This window comes from Phocoena sinus, chromosome 4, assembly GCF_008692025.1.
Source record: "Phocoena sinus isolate mPhoSin1 chromosome 4, mPhoSin1.pri, whole genome shotgun sequence".
Lineage (NCBI taxonomy): Eukaryota > Metazoa > Chordata > Mammalia > Artiodactyla > Phocoenidae > Phocoena > Phocoena sinus.
Genome location: NC_045766.1, coordinates 60,189,468 through 60,211,597, shown reverse-complemented (window position 1 = coordinate 60,211,597; position 22,130 = coordinate 60,189,468). Strand labels below are relative to the sequence as shown.

The window sequence follows — 22,130 nt, the reverse complement described above, 5'->3', positions numbered from 1 at the left end:
ACCGCAACGAAGAGTAGTCCCTGCTCGCCACAACTAGAGAAAGCCTGTGTGCAGCAACGAAGACCCAACACAGCCAAAGATAAATTTATATATAAAAAAGGAACATGATTCATTATGTTGTACAATAAAAGTTAAAGACCGAAGTACCCTAAAGATAGTCCAAACCCTCAACTCCTTTTATAATAAAAACAGATGCCGAGATAAACTGACTTGTCCAGGATCATGTTCTTGTTTCATTTCAGAAATAAAAATACATATATTATATACATTGTCACCCTTTGCAAATACTAACACGCAAAAACAACAGCTTACCTTTTTAATAAACGTAGATGAAATAATTACGTGGCAACTGAAGAAGCATTAGAAACAATGACTGATCATTAGGAGGTTAGAATATTTTAGAAATAAATGTTATATATATTTTTTAAATGTTATATTTTAAAGCACATTTTTATTTTTAAAAACTTTAATTTTTTTGGCCATGCCATGCAACATGTGGGATCTTAGTTCCCCGATCAGGGATTGAACCCTGAATTGGAAGCATGGAGTCTTAACCACTGGACCACCAAGGAAGTCCCAGAAAGCACATATTTTCTATTAAACTAAGGCATTTCCAAATTTACACTGGCTGGTTTTTCATGAATGATACATTTTCTAGTTGAAGTGTGTTGGCCTTTACAGTTGGTGCATTTGAATCAGACAGCTTTTCAGGAACTGTACCGATAAGCTATAAAACTTGGGTAACAAAAGAACTTCTGGATTTTTGAAAATTGCAGTTAGTGAAAGGCATAATGGAATTTCTGTACTCTAGTGGAGGGAAAATGTAGTAAAAATTTAGCTAAAAAAACCCCAAAAAACTTGGCAGTGCTGGTTGTGATGAGCAGAGAGAGGCTTAAAATGCATTCAAATAATGGAAAAAGACTTTTACTTACATAGGAAATTTTTTATTTGATAAATATAATTTCATAAACTTTAAAAAATTACTGAGAGCTGTACAATAGGTATACTACATTTACTGACAATGCAGATAATTTAGATATTAGACAGCCACAGTGTCTGAGGTCCAAAATTTTAAACTGAGTGTTGTGACAGTATTTCCAACCACTAATTATTCATAAAAATCTAAGTCACCATTGTTACAAACATATCATTAGTTATGATCTATTTTTTTGCAGGAATATCATTCAGGTTATCTCACATAAACAGCACTTTAATAATGTTCTATTTTTATGAAAATAGATGACTCATCAGGATAGAAATAAAAATGTCTCTAAAGGGGGACCAAAATTAATAAAACACGTTTTACATAACTCTTTGGTGTGTTAGTCTTATTAATGCCTGCTTGTATCATACTCCAAGTTGATATTTACAGGAAAAACACAAACATGGATGATTTTCCCTTTCTCCCCAGTCCCCAATAACTTTTCAGAGCAGCATATGTTAAAAAGTTTTGGTATTAATTATAAATTTTTTAGTGGCCGTGACTCCTGCCTATCAGATAGGAGTCTGAAGCTTACCACAGGAGCCCAATTTCACAATCTTAACGCAGTAGAAACGACCCTGGTCTGAGCAAGGTATTCCCTAACTGGATGATTTGCCTCTGTTTAACCTCCTACTCAGGACAGTGCCAGAGTTTGGATCAGGTCTGGGAAGCCTTTGGACCTCAGAGAGATTAAGACCCAAGGAGGAGGCTAGTTAAGAGAAATTCAAACTAAATTCTCACCTTCTTTTCTTCTCAACCCCACAGAAAGGCTGGGTAGCTATAGTTCTCCTGGCCCACATTCTACTCCTTCTGGGGTGAGCCTAATGCTTGCTAAAGCTAAGGCAGGGTGCTGAGTCACATAAAGCAGCTGATAGGCAATTCTGGAAACTGACTTGGTACTTGCTGCTATCTTCAGGGCTACAGGCTTCAGGCTAGGCAAAAGCAAACAAGTGAGGCAAATAGATTTGAGACCACTAACTAGCAGTAACACATGTAGCATCGTACCCTGGTTTTGGCAGATAAAAAAGTTAATTATCAACATCATACTTTCCAAAGAATTTTAAAGAAATATGCAAGGGAGAAAATTTCTGATTACTCATTATGCAGTAATAGTTTTACAATATGAATATTTAGCACTAGAAAACTACTGCAAGTTTGTAGACAAGAGTTACTTTCTTAAATAACCAGAAGAAAACCCCTTTCTTACAAGATAATCTTCCTTTAAATGGAGCAGGTTTTTAACAACAGACTAGGAGAAGCGTGTCAGCGGATGCTATTAACTTTTTTCAGATATAAAATTCCTACATAACTTCAAATACTGAACGCAGAAAATTGCATCAATCACACCTTGAGCACCATATAGGCTAGCTGACCTCATGCCTTGCTGTAGTTGGTCAGAGACTGCTTGATAGCTTTGCAGTCCTTCCCTAGTGTTAGTAGTCAGTTAAACTGATGGCAAATAAACACTGTAAGGTAGATGTAATGCAGGGCTACTGAACGTCATTTTGTTATATGAACATTTTATAAGACATTCTAAGAAAAAGCAAATTCTGTATTATTCTCCACTAATACTCTACTGAATATTTTCTGCAATATTTCCTCTTCTGGAACACGAGCTGGTAAGGGTACACACCGTACATTTTATTATCCCTTTACTGTATTTGCAGGATAACAGTATCTTCCTAAACTCAATCTAAGTTAAAGAAGGGCTATTTATGAAAATTAATATTTAGGCTGAAATTCATAACCTAATATCCTTGCATTATTGAAAGAGACAAATGTTATATTAGCAAGAAAACAGTTTACCAGTGAACAAAGGTAAAGTCTTAATTCTACCATTCTTCCCCTACCAGCCCAATTCCAGAAGTCTTATATTCATGAAATGGGAAAGGGGTGGAGGTTGTGCAATAAACCTACAGAAAGGAATTATCATATTCTCCAGGGAAAATTTTGGCAACACCTTACTTAACCATTTCCATACAATTTTGAATGTATATGTACACAATAATATGCTTAGAGATGAGTAACAGTTCTTTAATAATCATTTCCAAGTTTTAAAACATTACTTTTTATCAAAACAAATGACAACACTGGATCTACATGATAAGCTCAGGATGAAAATCAAGTACTGAACTGCAGTGAGTTAACAGCAGTAATACATACCTGATTAATTATTTTTATCATTTAAATTTACTGCAGCCATTACCCCATATAATTTAGCATTTTAGACTTTGCTTCATTTACATTCTATAGCCACACCTTATAATGGGACACTGGGCAGATTTCACTTCACTGTAGTAGTCTGCTGTTAGATAACGTATACTAACCTAAAAATAACAGGATTCTCATCTGAAATTCTTTATTCTAAAAGCTAGCTTACTGAAAAGCAAGAGCAATTCTGAGCTAGTTACAGACAGAGGCTCTTCTCATTTTGATTTAATTATCCTAATATTTTGATTTGTATAATTAAAAGTATTTGCAATATTTAAATAGTTTTCAAACTGGTTTTTTATTGATTATAGTTGAATTTACAACAGTGTCGTAAAATACTATACACAGAGCCTTCAGATAGACAAAAAAAGCGAATTTAAATATATTAACCAGATTAAAGCATGCGAAAGATCCAATGATAAACACATTAAATAATAATATGCTAATGGTGTCTAATTTACCCACTATAGGTTCTTTACATTGTCACAAAAATAGTAAACATCAATTTGAAATTTGGTGAATGGACTTGATTCCTGATTTATAGGTAAGATATACCCTTTGCATGTATATGGTTAACTTAACTGGTTGTGTTACAGTACATTTAGAGAAGTTTTGGTACTGGTATATATTTACTACCCATACTGCAGTAATAATGGTTGGAAATGCATTCTCCTAATTTGCTCTGTGAACTTAGAAAGCACTAATGAATGAACAAACATGGGTCACTGAGGGACCAAATTCCTTACTATTCACATTAACTTTTCCCATGAAAAGTTTCAAATATAACTCTAATAAAAAAATAGAGTTTTCAAGGCAAACTTTTCAGCATAATTTATAGAGGCAGATTTAAACAGAAGACTCAATAACCAAGCCATACTAAAAAATACAATTAACTAGGAATTAGCTCCCTTTTCTACCTTGATGTTAAAATATTTAGTGGCCTTAGCAAAAGGCTGAAATGCCACTGGGAGTCCCGTAAGCACACGGGGACAACCCAGATAAAGAGATGAAAATGTCTCTTTATTCATAAATTTTAACATGTTCAGATTTAAATTAAGAGGGCGGCTGACAGGGGTGCATGGTAATGCTTTTTGTTTGTTTGCCATTATAACTCTGAGTGGGCATGAACTACTCCAGAGATTTCAGAAAGTAATTCCGCAGAGGTAGTGTGGCCATTACCAGGATGATCACACTGAATTTTAGGAAAGGAGTTGAAATGGCTCCCACAAAGTACTACTGCCCCTTTAACAAGTAGACGAGTCCATTGTGGAGAGAGTCAAGATGCTCCTGTCGTTGGTATAGAAAGGATCCGATGCACTCCATGATCTAAAGTAACAATAAGAGAAAAGTTTGGCTCACCAGGACCTATGTTTCAATTGAGAAAAAATTTTACTCTAAAACTTAGGACCAAAATGCGATTTGAGTATTAAAATAAGCACTGATTGATGCATTTTTAAATGCTAAAGATAAGTTCTTCTTACTAGCACTGAAGGACCAAACATTATACAAAAACTTGGGAAAAATAATGCTCTAGTCATCATATAAAAATATTAGCCAAAATTCATTAGCATTAAAACAATTTCTACAGGTAGCAAAGCATGAGACACTCTTAAAATCTTAATTCAATAAGAAACAAGTTTGTTATTAAGAGGTATGCACATTTGGTTTTACTGAAAAGCAACTAGGCTGTATTTTGACATCACGAAAGCAAACAAACAAAAATCCCACTTACCAAAAGCTTTGGAATGAAACAGTAGTATGTTCATATTATATTATTATTTCTTTTCAGGTATAAATTCTATTCTAAAGGTTTTAGCATTAATTAGCTTGAACAAAGTAAATGTTTTAATTCAATAGGTATCAAAGACACCTTGAACGAAGTAAATGTTTTGACTCAATAGGTATCAAAGACAGCTAGAAGTCACTAGGGTTTTCACTTAACTAAGAACAAATGATCCTCTACTGGTCTGGAAAAAGTTAACTACTGTCTGTCTGAATGATAAGGCCATAAGCAATTCATTATGTAATACTTTATTTGCAGCTGTACCAATTTCAGCTAAAATAACTTAAGACTAAAAATAGCCTGCCATGCTTAAAATGGCCTAACCTATTTCAAGGACAGTATTAGGATTACCAAGTTAAAGGTGGCCTTTCTTAGAAGACTAAAAGCACTTAATAAATACGTTTTATGTAACTTTTTCCAGGGTTCCCACTTTCCTTAAATAGAGAAGTTAGAGAAAGAGATTAGCACTTAAAATGGCCCAAATTCACTTTTATAAAAAATCTGCTGTTTCCTAGAGACTAAAGTTTGTATGTAGTTCAATTATAAACCGATTAAGTGAGCACAGTCACAATGAAGATTGGAACCTAGAAACTTTACAAAGTTGGCAAAGAGGAAGACAAAACAAGCAACAACAATACCAGTGGTTTACAGGTTCTCTAATTTTACTAGTTTCCAGAAAACTTAAACAGTATCTACCTTCGTTTAAGAAGGGCTTGCTCACTACGGTCTCTAGCACCTAGAACTGTGCTATAGTAGGTACTCAGTATTTGTAAAATACATGAATGGAGTAAGACTATGAACATTTCTTAGAGTAAGTATTTATGCAAGAAAAAGTATGCTCAGACACAGATGACAAAACATAACTATAAACAATACTCCCAAACTGCCAATATTTTAGTTTTTCCTCTTTTCCAACCATTGCTTACATAGAAGAATCTTATTAGGTAAGGTTTCCTTCATTTTTGATCTTTTCAAAGCACACATGTGCATTCATATTGTTAAATATCATATTTGACAGACCATTAAACACCTGAACTACATATTAACTATTAATTCCTTTCTACTTAAAAGACAGTTTTGATTAGGATAAAGTAACTGTTGGTAAATTACATACAGAAAAGCATTTATTGCTGAAGTACAGCCCTTTAGAGTACAACATGGCATATCCTTTATATAGCACCATGATGCTATCTTTGAAACAGAGCTTGCAATATGGCATATTCCTTTGACAACATCAATTAGTAAAATATAAATAGAATTTTTGTGCCTGGATGGTAAAACTTTATTAGTAAAGAAATCTGTCATATGAAAGCACTAATTGTATTTCTCAGGAGATGACCATTACCTCTTATGTTTAATTAATGTTAATGGAACAAATATCCAAAGGATTCTACATCTTGTAAATAGAGGTATCAGTCTTGCCCTACCTTTTAAATTAGACATGAGAGAAATGTAGAATAGACGCTATTCCAAAAGCAAAATAGAATGCCAAATATATTTCACTAAAACAATTACAAGTAAAAAACGAATGACTTTTCAAAGTTTAAATATAATGTTAATGGACCCATGGCAATATTCATATAGCCCTTAGAAAAGCACCAAGTGGTTCTGAATATTGTATAGTTTTATCCACTAAAAAAAAAAAATACAACAAATCTCAAAAGACTTTTTAGATTATTCATTTGAAGAAAACAGGGAGATAATGACAGTAGTAACCGACAGCATAACCTGAGATGCTGGACAAAATTGGAAAGGTATTTATAGTCTGTCAAATAAGATATTCATTACTGTTAAACATTTTATTAGAAAAAAAAACTCTTAAAAAAGAAAAAAGTGAGATACAATTTTAAGGGGAAAGAAGTACAGATGAGAAGAGACACCTTCAACAGAACATGCAGAAATAAATCCCATAATTCCTTGGGCAGGTTCAAAAGGGATAATGCAGCATAAAAATGGTTATGTGAAGAATAATGGGGTGCATCACCTAAATAGTTGATATCCAGAAAATGGGAATATATATAAAGCAGAAAAATATTCTGGGATCATTTAAAATTAATTCTAGTCTTTTTTTAGTAGTTAGTGAAGATGTATATTGTCATTAAAGAGAATTTCGTGTTGAAAAAGTTCTAAAAATTCTATACAAGTTCTACAGTAGTCTCTTAGTCTAATTCCCACCTTAGTTCTGTGCAGTAAAGCTGTCTTATATTATACATTAGCTCTTTCTGGAACTTCCTTTGGGACACTTGTTGGCCTGGGTACATGACAGAACTACTTTCTTATAATGCATTTCATAATACAGTTGTGTAAGTCATAACATACAAGTCCCAATAAATTTAGGTGCTCATAGTAATTCTTACATGTGGAATAAAACGCCTACAAAATAGTATCACAGCATTATGGAAATATTTTTGATCACATTATAATCAACAAATGGGGTCTGAAACCACAGACATTATGTTATTAACATAAGAATGCTCTTTATAAATGCAACTGTACCATAAAGAAATGGCCACAACTAAAGGCAAAGTGGGAACTAACAAGTTCACCAGTAAAAGTTACCTGAATTCTATGATACAAGAATGATGTCATACTCATTATTTTTAAAACATAAAGTCAACCAAATATTAAAAATTCTTATCAACAGATAAGAGTAGTGCCTCCTCTGCCCTTTATTCCCTGCTCCTGGGGTCTTTCCAACCTTTTCCCAGGCGTGGCACATGTAGAAAGTGATACTATTCATGTGGCACGCTGTGGACAATGGAAATGACCATCCATTCTTGCCCATCCGTAACCCTTCATGAACACAAGTGCACTGCTGCTCTGACTTTGAGACTTCGATATCATTCACCTAAAGAATACCAAAGTGTGAAAAAAATTATTTCTATTCCTTAATATTCCCTAAATAATAACATGTCTCTTGGGGAAATGTATAAAGAATTGAATCAATTTCACTTTTAAATAATTTAAGTGGTATATACCAAAAAATGGTATTTTTGTTATGATCCAAAAGAGCAAATCTAATTCAAGGAACACATTTGGGAGGAGACAAAAACACTAAAATTCTTCTAAACCATAATTTAAAGAGCCTGTTCTAACCTATAGACTTTTAATTAGACCATAAATACCGAGTAAAAACTTAAAAATCATAACTTATTTTAAAACCTCATTATACACATAAAAAGGTGTAGGAGAGCAGAATTTCAGCCTTTTATGTTTATAAATACCTCAAAGTCTCAAATGAGTGACTAGACAATATACATGAAGAATAAGAAAGGCAAAATCTTTTGACTTTACTATTATGTGTAGATTATTTTGTAAATACAAAAAGCAAACATACAAGCAAAATACAGGAAATAAAACAATTTAGGTATAATCAAAAAAAGAAAGTTATAAAAATAAAACGAGTACCAGATACACACTCCTATTCACCACATTTGAGAAAGACTGTAAAGCAAGATTTTTTGTTCATTAGATGAAAAGTCTCTTCAAAGGTGCTTTCCGTTCCTTTGTTAGTGAAAGAACCCTCTACACCCTAAAGCCACAAAGTGAAATACCATCAAAGAGTGCTAATAAAGAGCACACTTCCTGCTTCAGTTGGTAAAACCAGGGGCTGACTTATTAGGTATCTAGAGATGCAGGTTCATCCTGTTCCAGTTTATAGGATACTCATCTGCAGCAAAGGCTACTTAGAGAAATTTCACACCTGCTGACATGGGATGGACTACATCTTCCTATTACTCGTTCCAGCATTCTTCCAACAGATGCGCACGCTGTTTCTCCTTCTGAGAAACAGCACATGGAGTCCAAGCACTTGATACTTGAATTTGTTTCAGTAAGCTGAAGGAGTTGAAGGAGAAAAATATTAGTTATTTATAGATTTGAAATTCCAAAAAGCATTAAAAAAACTGCAACAAGCACTTTAAAACCAAAAGTAATATATACATGTTTTCTATAATATGGAAATGTATAGAAGGCTTTAATTAAGAGTAATCATACAAAAATATTTAAAAGGCACTGTGTCCTAAATTAGAGGCTGAGTAAAATCATTATATAAAACAAGTACCTGGATACTATATAAATCTGCAAAGATTTTGCATTTTAATATCTTAATATATTATGATTAAAATGATTTATTTACATCAACCACTCAGAGACTTAATGAATTCTCATTCTTCTTTGAGCTTTTGTTTAGGTGAAATGCTCCTGCAACTTCAATTAAAAATATCTAGTAACTGAGAAAAGTAGAGTTTAAATTATTTTGAAGACTGGGAAATAACCAGGCAGGACCAAATCCCAATTAACAACAACAATAGTAGCAAACACCTTATGTAGTGCCAGGTTCTAAACACCACATAGATATATATATATACACATCATAAATAATTCTTGAAAAAAGCATCATCTGCCTTAAATTGCTAAGCAACTATTAAGTGCTAACCATGCCCATAATAAGTTCATCTTGCTTTTTAAAAATTAACTGATGATACATTATTAAAATAAAGAAGTAACTAAGTAGTACTATTTAGATTTAAAACTGAATTAATTTCTGTAAGCTTGCAAGGTTTATATTGATTGAGGGATAAAAAAACCTGGCAAGAAAAACTTAAAGCCACAGTACTAATAATTTCAATCCTGTTAAAATAAGGGGTAAAAAATGGTATGACCACATAGCCCAATGACTCCCAACCCTGGTTTTGACACAGTCAAGGGTACACCTAAATTTCTCAAGGGTTATCATTTTGAACTTATTTTTCACTCATTTTCCTTTACATATATAACATATTGCATAACAAATCTTTCAAAAGCGTAGAGGAAGGAAAACAACAAAAATAGATTCATTAGAGTGCTGCAATTCACAAAGGCTGGGAATCACCAAGTGTCGAGTGTAGGCATGGCAACAGGGGACACTTGTGGAGACACTCACAATGGACAGAGGACACAAACATGATGAAACGTAAATAACCTGGCATTCCGAACCTAAGCAACTGGTGAGGTCCTGCAAAATCCCTGCTCAGAATAATGCTGCCAAATACCAAGCAGTGCGAGACAACTTGGTTCCTGTTAGGCAATGAACTGATTGCATCAATGTCCTAGGATCTGCTAAGCACTGAGAAATAGCCAAATTTTACTTATTCCTTTATTATAATACCCTTGGGTTTAGGACTGTTTACGATACTATTTCTTAAACTGTGTATTATGAGATATTTACAGACATTGCACACAAGAAAGTTCTGTGGCCAATTAAGTTTGAGAAACACTAGTTCAAGGAATGTCTAAACAGACTTTGTGAGTAAAGGACTGTCAGTAAGTCAGGTTGTACGGTCAGTCTCCAGGGAGAGAGCTAGACATGGTGCAATTCTCAAATTTGTTTTTTTCAGTAAACTCCCCTTCCTCCCCTCCCCAAATGGAACATTAATCAACACCAGGAGGAACATTAATATTCAGTGGAAGATTTTAGGAAATGCTGGTTTAGGTAACAGGATTTCACCAGTTTCCCAGTTTCCTCCTTGGGTCACTGGGCTCCAGCTTCCTCCACCCCAAAGCCAACCTCTGTAGGAAGCAGGACTTTAGAGCTCCCACATGCTCAAGGATAAAGTACTACACCTCAAAGAGGCCTGTAGGGCCCTTTATAACCTGATATCAGGCTGCCTTTGCTGCTCTACTTCTAAATGCTCCTGTTCAGTCTCTACACAGCCAACCAGGCACTGCTCCCTGCCTGTGGGTATGTGTCAGGGCCTGTCACCAACTGGGGGGCAGACTGCTGACCCCTAACACCAAGTTCAGTTTAAATACCATCATCTCTATGAAACCTCCTCCACCTCTCCAACTATCAGTACTACCTCTTTCTCTCTAGATTCTATTCCAATTCTTGTTTGAATCATTTAAACGACAGAAGCACTGAACTTCAACTTATACTTCACTGAGCAAGGCACTGTGCTGGTTCCTAAAGGGGACAGCAACCCTGCCTTCAATCTGTTGAGTAAAGGATAAAGAAAAGGGTGAGAGATAAGCCAGGAACAAGTAATAATGGCAGTTATATTAATGGAATGCTTACTATGTATGTGCCAGTTAGTATGTAAGATGCTTCTCATGGATTACCTCATTTATAACCACCTTTTTGGACAGGCACCAGACTCATACACATTTTACAGATGAGGAAACAGAGAAGTTAAAAATATGTTCATGCTCACCCAGCTGGGGCTTGAGTCTTGGTTTGATTCCAGGGCCTAAACCTCTTTACCATGCTGTTATACTGCCTTCTTATAATTATGGTATGAAGCAGAGTACAATATTGAAAAAGAGGAAGGAAAGCTCAAACCCAGCTGTTGTTGTTGGTATTACTGGGAGAGCATGAGAGATTTGATGAAAAAGATGGCATATGAAGACTGGATGGGATTTCAATAGCTGGAGATGGGAGAGTAACAGCATTCCAGGCTATAAGCAGAGAGAATGAGTAACTGCGTGGGCAGAAAAGTATGATGTGCATTTAGTGCATGTTTAGCCTAAGTGTAGAGAGAGTAGTTGTTACTCCTACCCCCTTGCAAAAAGACCAGTGTGACTCAAAGTGTGATCTATGGATCACTGTTGGTCTGAGAACACTGTTACTAGCTCATGAGAGACAAGTGCGTCTGGCCCATGAGAGTAAGAGATTAGACAATTTTATGGCAATTTGACAGAATACTTTTGTAACTGTTGAATCTAATTTAAAAAATGGGGCTTATTTTATATATCTTTCAAATTTCATTTCCTAGTAATTCATTTTTATTGATGAACTGGAAATGAACAACAACAAAACAAACAAGAAAACAAACTGGTCATTCACAACATTTATCTGGGGAGCACTGAACTAGACCAGAAACTTGAAAGAGCAAGGGGTTTGGTTCTTCTTAGCTTAACAACATGTGCTTTACTACTGCTGGTGCTCAACCAACTGACAGGGATTCACTAAAGATAACATCCATAAGGTCAGCAGCATTTGAGTGTCCACATACATGCAGAACACTGCTTAGGTTTGGATCTGCTTTGCATTCATCACCTTTTACTTTAAAACCTAAGGACAAGTATTAAACTAAGGGCAACTCAACACAGAGAGTAAACATCTTAATATGTCAAAAATATACGGGCTTCCCTTGTGGCGTAGTGGTTGGGAGTCCGCCTGCCGATGCAGGGGACACGGGTTTGTGCCCCGGTCCGGGAGGATCCCACATGCTGCGGAGCGGCTAGGCCCGTGAGCCATGGCCGCTGAGCCTGCGCTCCGCAGCGGGAGAGGCTGCGGCGCTGAGAGGCCCACGTACCGCAAAAAAAAAAAAAAAAAAAAAAAAAAAAAGAAATGACTTTTTCAGATCACCTTCTGAACTAAGCAAAATATATTTCCTTTTTATTCCCTAAGGAGAAAGAAAAAACCCAACTGTTTTGAAAATGCTGGTTAACTGTGTTACTGTAAAGCTATCTATAGAAAACACTATAGTGTTCTCTAGCAAACCTCCAAGCTCCATCACTTTTCCATATATACATATTTGATCTCATATCATAGCTTCCAGTATAACCGGGGGTGGAGCATTTAGACCTCATTTCATTCAAAGTAAGGAGAGGGAGTCATTACCTTTTTAAAAAAGAGACTATTAATAAATACTAGAAAAGAAAACAAGTAACAGGAGTGAGACCCTACCTGGTGGCACTAAACAGTAACTTTTAACTTAACAGAAATTTTGATTTATTGGTAAGACTCACTCTCCACCACATTTACTTCCCAGAAACAACCACGTAACTTAGAGCTAAAAGGGCTGCCAAGCAAAACAACTATGGAGATCCAACATGGGTATGTATGGCTAATAAAAATTTTCATCTTTATAGAACTTCCCTTTTGAAATAAATTCTGGCTCACTGCTCTTATTTCCATTATTTTCACATCAATGATGGTAAACATTTAGAAGTTTCTCCTGTTACTTCTACAAAAATCTTCCTTAAATTTTCTAAGTGTTGGAAAACTGTCATACGTTTCTAAGTTTTTTAGTCACGCCTATGACATTTTAACCCTATCAAATCAAATAAAGTTCTTTAACTTTAGATAAAAATTATTTAACTATTGACCATATTTGTTCTTTTGCCTGTAAAATTGTTTTATATACTTCATAATCAAAGAACACTTTGCTTAGCCTTAAAGGAGATATTTGGAAAGAAGCCTTAAACTATAATTATGGAGGGAAGAAAAGGCATTTAAGGAAATGATTTTCTTTTAAATGTGAGATCAAAAGTCATCAAATATTACCAATTTCCATATTTGGCTAAGAATAATAAAACCCCTACAACAAGTTAATAGCTTCAAGTTCTTATTCAGAATTGGAAGAGGTACCTGTTTAATGATGGTATTTAAATAACTGCTTCGCTTACTCAAGGCCTCTTTCTCCAAAACATGCTGTAAGCTCACATTTACTTCTCTGGACTCCCTTCCCTTTCTTTCTCACCAAGTAAAATAAACAATTTTGAAAGCCAATTTTAAGTATAAATAAAATACCTCTATACTGACTTTTAGGGATCTCCAGAATGAAGGAGATTTCCACATGTGTTGCCTTAATTTAAGTGTGAAAATAAGCATACAATATGAATTCTATTTATTAGGTAAGCTTCTTTTTTTTTTTTTTTTTTTTGCGGTACGCGGGCCTCTCACTGTTGTGGCCTCTCCCGTCGTGGAGCACAGGCTCCGGACGCGCTGGCTCAGCGGCCATGGCTCACGAGCCCAGCCGCTCCACAGCATGTGGGATCTTCCCGGACCGGGGCATGAACCCATGTCCCCTGCATCGGCAGGCGGACTCTCAACCACTGCGCCACCAGGGAAGCCCAGGGAAGCTTATTTTAATAAACTTGGCTTATTCCTTGTTTCAAAAAGACTGAGGCCCCTTTATTTTAATGATGTGATTGCCAAATAACAGTATCTGACTAGGAATTTGTAGTTTAGGTGAACAAGAGTATGAATTATCTGTGAAAAATAAAATCTCCAATTTTAATTTAATGGAGAGGGTAAATCAGAATAGCAACAATTAACTAATCAGCACAGCTGATGTTAAGAAATCAGTTTTCTAAGTATTAATCATTCACAGCATATCTCATTACCATTTGGTAGAAATAATATCAATACTAATATTTTTCTTCATTTTGACCTCCAAATGAAAAAGCTATTCAATAAGTCAGAACAGATTTGAAAATAACATTAGTTTTGTAAACTGTCACACTTATCAGATATGCATCTAGGTCCTGCCTTATTATTATTAGTCTTTTAAATGTTCGATTGTATTTGTTTACAAAATTTTACTCATTCAGAAAAGTGTAGCTTTTAGTGGCCAATAACTAAATACAGGCCATTAAGGTTTTCTGTTCCTTTTGTAGTTCACTGCTTTGTTAAGTGAAGCAATAGCTGTATGTATCTTTGTCACACAAGAAGAGGAAGGTGACTTGTAGTTGGTTGATACTGCTTAAAATGTTTTTTGTTGTTGGTGGTGGCAGGTTTCAGGTCTGGGGCTTAAGCGTCCTGGTTCACAATGAGAAAGGTCAGTAGCCGTAGCATCCTGCTGATATCTCTATGGTAGCTAGGTGCAAGCTGGAAAGAGGGCATCCAGAGTAGGGCCAGGAATCCAGAGACAAAAATGTGACAGAACAATGAAGGCCTAAGAGGCAGGGTGACACAGAGGGAGATGACTAGGAGAGTCTAGCCCATGGCAACATTTAGGGCTCAGCATAGTTCTGCCAGATTTGGCAAGGCTGACCAAATTTTGATTAGAGAAACAACTGCCATTTCAAGGCAGAAAATATAGGAGAGAGATATTATTTAATACTTACTTTTTAAAAAGTGATTTTTATCTCAAAATATATGCCCAAGACAGAAATATATGAGATGAGAAATACTCAAGATATATTTCATTCAACTAATTAAAATTCAGTGATAAGCAGAAAAAAACTGCAGATCAGGGTAAGCACCTCCAGCAATTTTACTAAAATCATATCCATGGTTTGAGGGCTTTTCTACTTTCTTGTTTATAGGAAGAGAGACCATACATCACAGGATGATAAAAGAATTCACTTATCATTCCTTTGTAAAAGTAACCATAACAAGGCCCCTATTATTTAATAGGGGTATTCTAAGAACCCAATTCTCAACTGTTCTATACATTTTAATAGACATATTAAAGTAAAGCAGCATCATATCCATGTCTTTTGAAATATCCACTTGAGCTTGAATCTTTGGGGAACTTTTATCGCAGAGGACATAATTTCACAGTATTAGCACAGTCAGTTCCCAAATGGATTATGTGCTCTGGGAATTAACCAGGACATCTTATAAATCCCAGCTAGCTTCCCCTCTTTAATCAATGAGTTATTCAGCTGAGTTTTCCTTGTAGCCAATGAGGGCATGTTCTAAAAACTAAAAATCTTTCTATATTTATCAAAGCAAAATACAAGATAAATATATTATGAAGGTAATCATATGGAATATCCCAAAACAAAATAAAAATTCAGAATTGTTTTGAATTTCTTTTCAACTAATAATAATAATGACTGGGAGTTGATTAATCTTCAACATTTTCCATTTTCGGCAATTCACTAAAGGAATCTAATTTTAAAAATATGTCTTCCAGAATAATTCACATTTTTTCAAATTACTGTACCTGTTCCACTGTCTGATTTATAATCTTCAAGTAGCTTTGTTTTAAAGTTTCACCATTGATGAGGGTTATCTCAGATGAGACAACAGCACCTTCTTGACCAGTAATTAGAATGTACAAAGTGGCAAACAGCCCAAGTAAAAATATAATTACTAGTGGTAAGAATTTTTATCTTCCATGGTTACTACCAATTAAAATATTTTGCATATCCCAATTAGGTCTAGAAGTGGTTGTTAGGGTTTAATTCTCAAGAGGGAGTGAATCAAGTCCTCAATTAATTCATACTTTTTTATTACAAAAATGTAATTATGAAAGTTTATGAAAAGTAAGAACTGAGAGTTTGGTGAATACCAGTCAACAGAAAATTATTCAGTACCAAGTCTAAGCACTCACTCATTTGACCATTCAACCCAAGAGGCAGACTTAGGTAAGTAATTCAGTGTCTAATTATGTTAACATGTATAAAATGACACATAACTACAAGTGGGAAAAGTGATTTGGGAAATAACAGAAATAGCATGACATATTTTCAAAAGAAGTGAAAAGGAATAAATTCTTGAGTATAAGACAATAGGTTAGAATTTGAAGTAAAGTAAGATTTAACACTATAAATCCAAAGGAAGATTAATGAAATACTCAGATACGGACATATAAAAAATGTAAAGATCAAAAAAAAAAAAAAGGTAAACAAAAACAATATATGAGAAACGGTGAAGGAATTAGTAAAGTAAAAACTGAAATGTCAGGCCAGTTCTCCCATAGCATGCCCCAAGCTTGAGAACTTAGCGGATATGTCCCCAGGAAGGTCCAGCGCAGTACTACCTAGTGCACGTAAGAACTGTCCTGCTGGCTGCAAGCCTCAGCTAGCAGGTGCCTACTGTCCTCCCCTCTGTGCTTGCTTTCAGCAAATTCATATGCTGAGCTGACTGAACCCTTATCTTCTTCCATCTGGAAGGACAGAAAAGCAACAAGTCTCATATTACAGAACAATACTCTCACTGTATATTAAGTTTAGTATCAAAATAGCAAGTTGGGGTCCACAATCTGTGAGGCACAAATGAAAGTTCACACAACACCACATTCATTTACTGTCACAAAAGAGAGCAAATAGTAGCTTCTTAAGGAGCATACAACAGAGCATACAAAAAAAAGCCATGATTTTCTGGTGCACAAAGTTAAATTAAAACCAGGTTTCCATCAATAAAATTAAATTTCTTCTATTAAACTAATTCCTTGCCACCAAGAGTTAGGGTTCTTATTGCAAAGGTATGTCCCATTTCGCATCTCTGATGCTCCCTCTCAGACTTCTCTACTTTAACTGGACTTCAGCAGAGTGGAAGGGTCAATCATAAGGCCTTTCAAATGTTAGACATATGAGTAAGGGGGAGCTTGACTTGATGTAGTAAACAAAATTAATTTAATCCTTAATTTGAAATATATTTTTAAAGTGAGTGTTAACTTATATAAATTTCTACTCTTTTGCTTTTCCTATTTATTTATTTATTTTTTGGCTGTGTCTTGTGGGATCTTAGTTCCCCAACCAGGGATTGAACCCAGGCCCTCGGCAGTGAAAGCGCAAAGTCCTAACCACTGGCCCACCAGGGAATTCCCTCTATATTTTAAGTATTAGAAACCTTCTAAGGAGTATGTGCCCAGAGCCAAGCTAATTTTAACCTTTCTTAAATTATAAAAAAATGTCCTCAATAAATAAAAAACAATTTTTCCCCTCATTTCTATGTGTTTTCTCAGTCTTAGGACTAATCAATAATTATTTCTATAAAAAATGCTATAGTAAATTTCTTACATACATAAAAAATAAAGTAGTAGAATTCCTTGGTTTCAAGAGTATAGTAAGTTTATGTAAAGGTAGATTATTATTATAGTTTTGCCTATAACATAAAGGAGTATAAAATACTCAAAATGAGTTTTCTTTTATTCAAAAGAAAATTATTAATAGTTTGTGTTAATGGTCCTTAAGAAGTACTAACCTGATTAAAGATTTGAAAGCTCTTAAAGATATTCGATATATGCACAATCTTCCTCTCTGTCACAACAGTAAACAATTAAGCTACCATGGATCACACCCAGGACTATCGTTCAACATAGTTCAAAAACAAGATGTATTCAAAATCCACAGCATGCATCAACAGACAGATGTTTGTGGACACTTGTTCTTCATGAAGCTATGAGCAAATGCCCATCCAGTGATCATTCACCACTCATGTAAGCAATTGTTATTTCTGCCTGGCCTTTGGTTGAGCACAGTATTTCTTTTTGTTTTTCTCTGATGCTGATAATAAGCATATAGACCACAGTAGGTAAAATAGTCATTCGATAGGTGAAGAACCTAGAGGCTCAGAAAGGTGAACTAATTTCATTAGGATGTACAGGGTGCAGGGCCAAGGGCATGCTGTGCTAGCATTCAGGCCCACCATCTCCCCAACAGGGCTCTTCTCCCTTTGTTACACCACCTGATTGGACAGTGCTTACAGGAAACACTACCTGACTCATGTACCCTGCTCTCATTGTGTTCCTTCATAGATGAATGTTAAGCTTACTACTTTATTACACTATTAAGGAGAGTGGGATCTCTTTAATTTATGATCTCCGTGTATCATTCTTTTTTAGTCTATCATTGCTCAAAAAATGTTGCTTGATTTGAGCCACCATGATATGAGAAAATATGATTTAATAAAAACATTAAGATTATTCACAATGTAAAATTTAATCCTCACAGAAGTGCTTGCTGGAGTGTTTTTTGTTTTTGTTTTTTTTAAACATCTTTATTGGGGTATAATTGCTTTACAATGGTGTGTTAGTTTCTGCTTTATAACAAAGTGAATCAGCTATACATATACATATGTTCCTATATGTCTTCCCTCTTGCGTCTCCCTCCCTCCCACTCTCCCCATCCCACCCCTAATGAGCTCTCCTATTGCCTTGGAGCTAAATAATTAGATGTTTGAAAATGTGATAAATACACACTGTTTTCAGAAGGCACATATAGATAAAATGTGATGCACATATTTGGCTCAACCAAAGGTGAAGGCAAATCTTCCAAGTTTGTTTTGATTTTAGTTCTTGTTTTATACATGAAATTTAGTTGACTACCACTTAACCACCCATTTGTATACTCATTTACAATTATTATACCTTTGTAATTCAAAGTAGAATATTTCAAAAATCCTGATGCTAATAGGAATAATAAAATCGAAAGGTTTGGTAAAATTTTCAAACAGCTCAAAATTATGAACTCATAGGATTACATAAGAAGTTATTTAAGCAGTGCTCTGTCAAAGTCATTTGTTTGATCAAGTGAACATAGATGGATTAGAAACCTTGAGAATAAAAAAGAATTAAAAAAAAAGTATGACTAAAAATCCAGGGTGAGAAGTTGAAGGGTGCCAAAACAAAACAATCAGTTATACTACTTTTCCTTTTCAAACCAGACTGGAGTTAAAATTAATATATAGCTTTGGCATCTTAATATGAAAAGTTCTAGGATTTAAACTTTCATTCTCTTCCATCAGGACATCTTCGGATTACTGATTATTTTTTGTGGAAACTGACAGAATGGATCTGTCTGTGGAGATAAAGGTGTACATATGAGATACAAAATGTATTGTTAAAATCTTACCTATTGTTTAAGCAAAAAAAAAAGGAAAAAAAATTAGGACACACTTTTGCATTATTTTAAAATAATTTGTAGTCAATAAACCTGCTTGAAATCTAGAGTGATTTTTTTTCAGGGCTGAATTATTTATACCAATAAAATAATTAAAAAGTAAAAGAAAAAAGTATTTGTTCAATTTATAGATGCACTAAACAGCAGCAAGGATATGAAATGTTTCAGCAGCCATTACAGTGTACAAAGACAAATATACACAAGTATTTGCAACACAGATTAAGGCAAGATAAAAAATGGGCAATTCTCACTTCCAAGTAACTGAAACTTAAAACCTTCAATTTCTGTAGCTTAAATTACTCAACATGCAGGAGCATTCTTACGTACCAGTACGACAAGCAGAAGCATTAGAATTGTGCTAGAAAAGGTAGTTAAGGTATAAAATATATAATAAGGTACAGATCTCTGTCCTGTTATACTGAATTTTTGTCTCAAAGAAATGGATATATTTTTTAGGTTTTAACATGCATATTGATAAAGGTCAAATTAGAGACAGAGCTGTGCTAACAAAAATGCCCCACTCTTAATTCATGCCTCTGCCCATCTTTTGAATATTTTTAAATTGACCTTTAGCATGCAGAAGAGTTAATGAGGCTCTACTCCTCCTACTCTACCTAAGTTTGCTCAGCTGATTCCTTGCCCTCGACAATGGCTGCAGTGCGATGAACTCGTCACTGAAAGCGACTGTGTTGGAGTACATCTATAAGTGGACAGAAAAGGGATGGGACATACAACAAGTCAGTGAGCTGTATTTATCACCTAAGAGACAGACACAGGACAAGCTTTGTAAAGACATTTGTCCCTACAAGAGTAGGATATATCATACATGGTACACATACATAACTGACATTTGTAGGGCCATTGGCTTTGCTATCAAAAGAATTTATTCTTAATACCACATTGTTATTCTGCAGAAAAAGCTCAAAATAAATGCTGACAACTCTTCTTTTGATATGATTTTTCTTGCTACTTTTGGTAAGCAATGAAGTAAGTAGTTGACAACTTTCTAACAACTTTCTTAACATTTGAAATCAGAGGTGAAAGTACAAGGCTGAAATAATAAAGATTACTGACTATAGCGAAAGAATAATGTCACACACGGGATATGAATGACCATATACTGTCTCGACAAAAACAAAAAAAATCCCCAGTAGGCTAGAAAATCCCTGAGTAGAAGTCGAGATTTCCTCTTTAGATTATTTTTATTTCCATGTTTATTTTTTATTGACGTATAGTTGATTTACAATGTTGGGCCAATCTCTGCTGTACAGCAAAGTGACTCAATTTTAAAAATATATATCACATTCTTTTTCTCTTTAGATTAGATCACAGTTGAACATCCAGTCAAATCATTTAAAAGGAATTTAGTAGGGTAGAAAGGGAGATTATACTGGCTTTCATACATAGAAAAATGATTGATTTTTTAAATCAACTCCATTTTTAATCAATTTAGCCTATGGTAAAATAACTAAAATATATATAAAGTACTTTTAACTTTTTCTTGTCTAAGGGTCCGCCTTAAAGTATCAAATATTTCCTGTGTAATCCTTTAAAAAGAGGTCTACAAAAATGGTAATAAGGACTAATATTCTCACCTTTTATTATCATTAAGAAATCTCTATGAAAAGATATAATGCTCTGCCTAAAGAAAATTTCTAAGGATAAATGTAAATAAATCATTATTTACTTTTATAAAGAATAAGTTTTTAAGTGATGTCATTAATATATTTTGGTGAAATATAACTTTATATAGCCAAGAGGGCAAGACAAATATGTTCTCCATAAAGGTCTAGAAAAAATATAATAGACAATGTATTAAAAGTAGTATTCTATTATCATGAATATCTCTGAAGATTAGAAAAAAGATAGGCAAACCTTTCTGACATATTTAAGTAATATATTGCAAGGTGGAAAAGTCTGCCCATACTGATATAAATATATGCATAGGCAGACACAGTAATCAGATTATGCAAAGTTTTTCAGCCCCATCTGAAGATCAGTATCAGAGCGACATCCTCATCGTTCTTATAATTATGTTCTTACTGAGGACTTACTACATACAGACCCAGGGTTAGGCACTTTATATTAATGATCTCTAACCATCAAGTAAGGTAGTTATTATTCTGATTCTACAGAGGAAGAAACTGAGGCTTAGGGAAGTGACTTGATTAAAGACATACATTTTATAAGTGGTTAAAACAGTATCTGAATTAAGTTTGTCAGGCTTTAGAGGCCTATGCTGCTTCAGTGGTGTTAAAATGTATATTGGCTAGGACTGAGTGACCAAAGCAAACAAGTGCTAAAGAAGTGTTAATATGATCAACTGAAATTAAAACCAATACACTGTTTAAGAAGCCTAACTCAAATCACTAAATACTTAAGAAGCACTTATTCTATTTGTAGCATGAACACACAACTAAATTTCCAAAATTTGCTTGGCATATAGCAAACATGCAAAAAACAAAAAAACAAAACAACCCCTCCCCACAAAACCGTCAACCTAGGCAGAACTAAATGATTAATAAACTCTGTGTTTACAAGGGCATAAAAGTTGATTAGAATGTACTCTTGAGGACATATGTTCAATGTCATGATACGGTTAATAAGACAAACCAATATTTCTAGCTTATGTACAAGTCAAATACACAAAAAAGTCAAATATACTAAATAGCTATCATTTCTTGAGGATATACTCTGTGTTTGAACATTATTTCATTTAATCCTTATTACAAATGTAATGAGATAGACATTTGTCATAATTTTACCCATGAAGAAATGGAGACTTAAAGTTACAGAGCTACTCAGTGGTAG

The 22,130-nt window shown here is 34.5% G+C and overlaps 1 protein-coding gene across 1 annotated transcript in view; it reads right to left on the bottom strand.

The window, feature by feature from the left end:
• Positions 1 to 928: 928 nt before the first annotated feature.
• Positions 929 to 22,130, bottom strand: part of ATP11B (ATPase phospholipid transporting 11B (putative)) — a 126,832-nt gene continuing 105,630 nt past the window's right edge. Inside the window, 2 exon segments of the mRNA XM_032630197.1 lie at positions 929 to 4,519; positions 8,680 to 8,813. Of these exon segments, the coding sequence (XP_032486088.1) occupies positions 4,438 to 4,519; positions 8,680 to 8,813 (216 nt within the window). The 3' untranslated portion in view covers positions 929 to 4,437.